This window comes from Oncorhynchus masou, chromosome 24, assembly GCF_036934945.1.
Source record: "Oncorhynchus masou masou isolate Uvic2021 chromosome 24, UVic_Omas_1.1, whole genome shotgun sequence".
Taxonomy (NCBI): domain Eukaryota; kingdom Metazoa; phylum Chordata; class Actinopteri; order Salmoniformes; family Salmonidae; genus Oncorhynchus; species Oncorhynchus masou.
In genome coordinates, this window is record NC_088235.1 from 74092476 (window position 1) to 74099149 (window position 6674).

General features: G+C 42.3%; 1 protein-coding gene across 1 annotated transcript; it reads right to left on the reverse strand.

Annotated features, from left to right (window-relative positions):
* Positions 1–1151: 1151 nt before the first annotated feature.
* LOC135512620 (RNA 3'-terminal phosphate cyclase-like) lies at positions 1152–6303 on the reverse strand. The gene is made up of 11 exons (XM_064934836.1): positions 5833–6303; positions 5615–5715; positions 4951–5094; positions 4576–4699; positions 4288–4346; positions 4058–4199; positions 3672–3793; positions 3272–3330; positions 2028–2122; positions 1714–1818; positions 1152–1591 (listed from the first exon to the last, which is right to left on the reverse strand). Exons 1-11 carry the CDS (start codon positions 5872–5874, stop codon positions 1493–1495), a joined length of 1092 nt encoding a protein of 363 aa, XP_064790908.1. The 5' UTR covers positions 5875–6303; the 3' UTR covers positions 1152–1492.
* Positions 6304–6674: the final 371 nt, after the last annotated feature.

The window sequence follows — 6674 nt, forward strand, 5'->3', positions numbered from 1 at the left end:
CTGATGTGATTGGTCAAAAGTTCAAATAGAGAAAGATCAGAATTGGGCTGCCTGCGTAAACGCAGCCTAAGCACCTCAACATGTGTTGTGCCCAAGGGTTCTTCTTGCTGTTAAACCATTAGGTGGCAAGTATAACAAGACCATGCTATCAAGCTGGGTCAGCTAGATAGTTATTAACCTCAGACAGGCAACTCCATGCGATGTCTATGTAATTACTCTCAAGCACATCTAATAAGATTTTTGGAACAAGTTATTTACTGGAGTTAAATTGTTGCCAACCTGTCCTTAAAATATTTGTTTGCATCACAAATATATTTTGCATTATGACAGACTAAGAGTGATGAGTCGCACCTGCCGAGTGGCACAGTGGTCTAAGACACGGCATCGCAGTGCTTGAGGTGTCACTACAGACCCGGGTTGGATCCCAGGCTATGTCACAACCGGCCGTGACCGCGAGTCCCATAGGGTGGTGCACAATTGGCCGTGTGTTGTCCGGGTTAGGGGAGAGTTTGGCCGGGGGAACTTTACTTGGCTCATCATGCGCATGCAGCCTGACTTCGGTCATCAGTTGAACGGGTGTTTCCTCCGACACATTGGTGGGGCTGGCTTCCCAGGTTAAGCGGGCGGGTGTCAAGAAGCACGGTTTGGTGGGTAATTTTTCAGAGGATACATGACTCAACCTCCGCCTCTCCTAAGCCTGTTGGGGAGTTGTAGCAATGAGATAAAATAACAATTGGATATCACAAAATTGAATAGAAAAGGGGGTAAAGAAAAAAATTGTTTTTAACGAGTCATCACCGATGACTAACATCTAGCTACATATTTCTCAATTTATCCAGGTGTGTGAAAAATATTTTTTGCAAAATCAACTCCTGTTCTGGGAAGGAATTTTATTTGTAAAACGCTTACAAAAGTGGCAAATCTCCAAATTTGTATTTTTTATTTTATGACTAATACAGTAGCCAAAAAACCTCTGCAGTCTAGTCTGCATTACCTTAGTGACCATCAACAAATATATAATTAATTGACCTAAAGGACAGCAGCATGGAACTAAAATGATATACTAGGGACAAAGAACATGAAAATACGTTTGTCGTAAAAACCAGTATGCACTAAAAGGCGCTTCAACAAACTACTGAAACATACACCACTTCCACGCAGAAATCGAAGGTTTTATTATAACAGTGTAAGGCATTAATACCCTGAGTTATACAAGCTAAGAGGGTAATGATAGTTAATGCAATAGGGGGAAAAGGACAACGATGACCAACTCATATGGCTGTACGTTTCTAAACCAATAATTAATTTGCTTGAATATCGAGCCACAAGGGCCATAAATCATAATATAAATAGAAGCAGCGTCAGACTATTCAGTGACGTCACAGTAGTGTATCGGCTATGAGTCCTCAAGTCTCTCCAGTGCCTCTTCTATCCACGACTGCAGATGGAGATGTCAACATAAAAGGGGTGGGGAGACAACACATGAGCGTGGCTAGAAATGAGGGTTGGTGACACCCACTCCTTGGCATTCGATGATGTAGGTGTCATTGCTGGCATTCTCATCTTCTGCCTTGGTCACTGTAAACTTAGCCTGGGAATAAGGACAACACTTTCTATTAAAAAGTTGACTGGTTTTATAAAAAAGTTTATAATCCATTGACATTAACAAATGCGCGTCATCTGAAAAAAAATGAAAACATTTTTGGGACCCACCTGGGTGAGCTGCTCTGCCACATGGATGGCAGTCTGTGTGTGTTGGGTGACTGGGCCAGTGCGGATTCTGGAGGTGCCATTCGCCAAGGCCATGAAGAGGATTAGCTGCCAGAAAGTGTAAGACAAAGAGTTCAGTATGACTCTAAATAGAGTAAGTTCAAGTGGCTGCTGTTAGATGGAGAGTAAGCCAAAGACAGGGGTCAAGCACCTATTCAACTTGGAAGTTCACGTTACTTACAATTAGTATAGATCACTTACAGGAGGACACCTAACATTGCGTTGTAAAATACCTGTGTGTGTGTGTCATTGCTAACCTGGTCCTGGAGAAACTCATCCACACAGCCGTTGTGCCTTATATTCCTGAGCAGCATCTCTGCAGCCTCAAAGCCCACTTTGTCTGCATACACACCTGAGGCATAGGAGAAAAGCATTAGTTGTCCATTTTTTTTACTTTATTTTTTAGATCTGGGTCCGTATTTTTGGTGTCTAATAGAGCAGAAGTGGGATCTAGGATCAGGCCCCCCTCTGTAATTATTTTCATTATAATCTAAACGGCAAAACTGATCCCAGATCAGCAGGCCTCTTACGGCGTCTGCATGCTTCCCAGACAAAACCGCCCGGAAGAGATTGCGCATATATTATGACAACATTTTTTGACATTTTTGTTAGCATTGGACTTCGGTAATGGTTGTCTGTCTGTTCGGGCACACATTTTCCCTCAAGGCAAGCCAATGACTACGCCCCCCACTGATTAGTCCACAGCAGGGATTATTCAATAAAGCATTTTTCATTCAACGAGAGAACTCATTTTCATTCACATTTTTTCATTGTGAAATACTGCACCAAACATCTTAGTTTACTGTAAAATTGCACGACTAAGATCTCCTCTGAAAAAAAGTCAAAAATTAACCAACATATGTTTTTCCCGTTAACTTAGATTAATTCTGACTATTTTCAGGAAGGGTATACTGGCTACTGCATCTCAAAACGGACAAACAGTAATATTGCCTAAGGGAGTATGTGAGCACACTCGTTCGGTTCGCCTAGCTGAGCTCAAAGCATGCCAACGCCTTTACTCTAAGCTTTATGAATACTGGCCCAGAGGTTATCAGTGTGTGCCAGAGAGGTTTGAGTCATTTGTTTCCCTTAACAGGTGCACTGCATACACCTCCTAACTCTGCTCCCAAGAGAACAAACTGTGTTGTTGTAGAAACAGACAATCTAAAAATAAAAAATAAAAAACGACCTACGGATGCATCTGCTGATGGCAATTTAAAAATAGTAGCCACTACTGCCAAACAAAATACAATGAGCAAGATTTTCCCTTTTCTCAATATTTTCCAATTTCTCCACCGTTGACAACTTACCCTGTATGGCCTTAGAAATGTTCATGTGGATCCACTACTTCACTCACCATCCAATCAGATTTTACAGTTTCACATTCTAGCATAGACATGCTAGGCATTCTCTGTCGGATGTTGCCGACTAGTGGTACATCGTGTACTGTACAGTTCACAGACCAAGTTGCAAGCAAGCACAAGAACAGTGGATTTCTCACCTTTCTTCCCAAGAGCTGACCCTGCAAATATACAGCCCGTGGAAGACTCTGCGATGATTCTGGTGAGGATAGACAGCATGTCAAAAATGAGGTAGAACTGCAAAGCATTTAAGACGGCAGACCACCCATGGCAGTAAAAAAAAAAATACCCTTCTCTCGTCTATCCACCAAACTAGGGACACAACATTATGCAAGCCACCAGTCTACTTATGAATGATTTTTCAGATGACGCCATCAATACACCCCCTACTAGTGCAAGTGGTTTGACAAGGATCATCTCCAAAAACAATGGCATAGTGACTGATTCAGGTTTACTGAGGTCATACGGGTATTGGCATCTTTTGACAGTGTTTACAGTCGGAGGGTTCACGGAACGGTAAACCGCCAGGTATAAGCTCACATGATGCCGTTGCCGCTCCCACAGGCCATGTCCTTCTCCTGCAGCGTTTGGATGTTTATGTATAGGTCCTTTATCTCTCTCCTGATAACTCTTGTCGCCGTCGTTGCCATGTCCTTGGCGAGCTGGAGGAAAACAAGTACGAGCTCACTCAAAATGTAGTTCATATTTTTCTCCCACGTGCATAGAGGATAGCACATGTATCGGTGGAAAGAACTGCTCCGTGGCATAAATTTAACCTGTCCAGAAACATCTAATTCATTGTAAGTACACAAGTGGAATAAGGATGAAAGCCAATCAACTCCATTACTAGAGTAGTATATTATTACACAGGTAAAACATTAACTTAATGTAAAATTCTAACCCAAAGCCATTCCTTTGTACTGTACCTTATAGGGTAGCACCCCAGCAACAAAGGACCTGCCATATATCTTGGTGATGGTCCCTCGTTCGGTCATGATGACGGGGCTCAACTCACTCACTGGGTTTACCTTGGCCACCACCTCACCTCCACCTTTGGGGTAGTAGCCCCTATTCGAGACAGAAGAACAGTCATTTTTTGGGGGGCCAGGCAGTATTACCCCACCAACAATTCTCCAACATGGGAAGGGATACGAACCTCATTCTCAAATCACAGTCGAAATGTACTCCAAACTTCTCCACGATGGGCTTGAATACCTGGAAGACATTTGTATGTATTAAAGTATTTCCAATGGCATTTAACAACAATAGGAGAATGGCAAATAAGAGGATGTCGAGTGACAGTTATATACCAAGCGGTCATCTGCGGGCTTATCTACAGACACAGGGTATATAACTTGAGAAGTTCAATTCATGATATCCCAGGAACACAAGCCGCCATTACACCCACTGGCACCTCTACAAACACAGGTTAGGTTAACCATACCTTTATGGTGTAGTCAATCTGCGGGGCCATGTCTGCGTTGGTGCCCCCCTTCAGACATAGCTCCGAGGGTCCGTCAGCATAAAGGGCACAGGGTAGAGAGACCTGCAGCAGCAGCCCAACACTCCTGGCACAGAGCGACACAGAAGTACGAGTTCGATGGAGACTAATATAGTACGTTTTTTCCTATTTGTTTGGTTGAAATTAAAGTATTGAATTCTATAGACAGTTCTAGATATTTATTCGGATAGTGTTTCTACGACTATAAAATATGTCAGGTTGATAGTAACTAGGTTTTTAACACAACAAACTGTCTGTCCCATACTCTATTTGAATGTGTAGTTTGGCAGAACGGAGAAGCAGCCTGACATGATTTACCCTGCTGTTTGGGGGTCTGCGGTGTGCTTCCCAGCCTTTATTTTCCCAGGGGTGAGTGTGACTTCAGTAGATCCCACTGTGCCACCCTCTAGATTTCCACAACAAATGTCTCTCACCAACTCCAACCCTGACAGATGTTGTGGTCTTGTGAAAAGGGGAAGGGGGGTGGCGGGTTAACAATGAAAGAAACAAACGTCTTATTTCACTATAAAAAAAATTATATTAGCTTTGATATTATCTGTGCAGAATAACATAGGCGATGAAGGGAAAGTTGAGTAGGCTAGTTCAGTTGTTGATAGGAATAAGTGAACAGCCATGTGCTAGCGCATTAACCAACAAAGGATCACATGAAAAATGTAACGAGGGCATCTGCCGTTCAATATAAAACAAATTAGACAGTTACAAATAAAGGCTGTAAAACCGTTATCAATTGTTTGTCGGAGAAGTACGTTAATGCTACATCTACTTTGAAAAGAAAGGTCCTTTTGACCAACTTTGCTTTGTTTTCTGATTCACTAAACTTCTGTCTGGCGTCGCCGGGAATCGCCCCAGGGCTATAGACTGCGACTAGAGTGAAGCTTTCATTTATTAGTAATGACATGTGGCTTTTGTTGTTATACATACTCTCTATAATAGTATGGCAAATATTTATTAAATGAATTACCTTAATCCTGGTGTACTTCTACCTGCGCGGATTTTGTGTATTCTGATGGATGCGCCGTTGATGCAACTCAGTGCGGCGGTTACTCTCAAAATTTGCCCGCCCTGAAAGAGGACAAAACATGACAATGTACACAGTAAATACATATCCTAAGTTTACTGTCAAACCATTTTTATAAAATATGTAGTAGAAAGTGTATTTTAATCGTGTGAAATACTCACACCCTCCATTATACTTCCGTCCATTTCCACTGCTGCGGCCATTTTTGAAAAAATAAGACAAATATTTATACTTTTCAATGACTTCACCGCTCTAAGAAATGTATTATTGCGGTCTTTAATGATGCGAAAACACGCCAATGTGGATGGTCTGCTCTGAAGTAGCCTTGGACAGCGCTTGTAGAAGACACTCGGCGGTGTCTGGGGCAGACAATACAGCAAGTCCAACCGCGAACTTCCCCCAACAGTCACTGCGCAGTGCGGTAGTACTTAGGCCTAATAAATTAACGCAATTTCTTATCACTGAGAAAAAAGTTACATCCACAATGGTCCCAAAAACGGGTTATATTTGAACTGGGATGTTCACATGTTATTCAAAAATGTCCATGGAATATATTGCTCAGCATAGGCTGCTACCACAGAGCTGCTACTCTTGAGTCTGTTGATAGTTAGCACATGCGCACTCGTGATCACCAACGCAATGAACCCCACTCTCCCTGTTCAAACTTGGTAGTGGGGGGGAAAGGGTGATGGCTAGAAGGATTCCAGTTTTAGTCAAATTAAGGTCAAAAGTTGTTGTTTCGTTCTTGCATTTTAGCTAACCATTTTTCTAGCCTTACCCTAATTATCATAACCTGCTACGTTAAGGCTAGGAAAAGAGTTTGGGTTAGCAAAAGTGCTAAAAAATAATACACTTTTGACCGTAATTTGTCAAAAGCTGGATCCTTTCTAGCCATGGCTGGGAAAAAAAGCCTAGGAAAAAGGAGATTCCCGAAAAACAAGCCACTTCCATACAGCTACGACTTTTTCGTCGCAGGTTCGGATAATTAACGTATCAGGTTAGG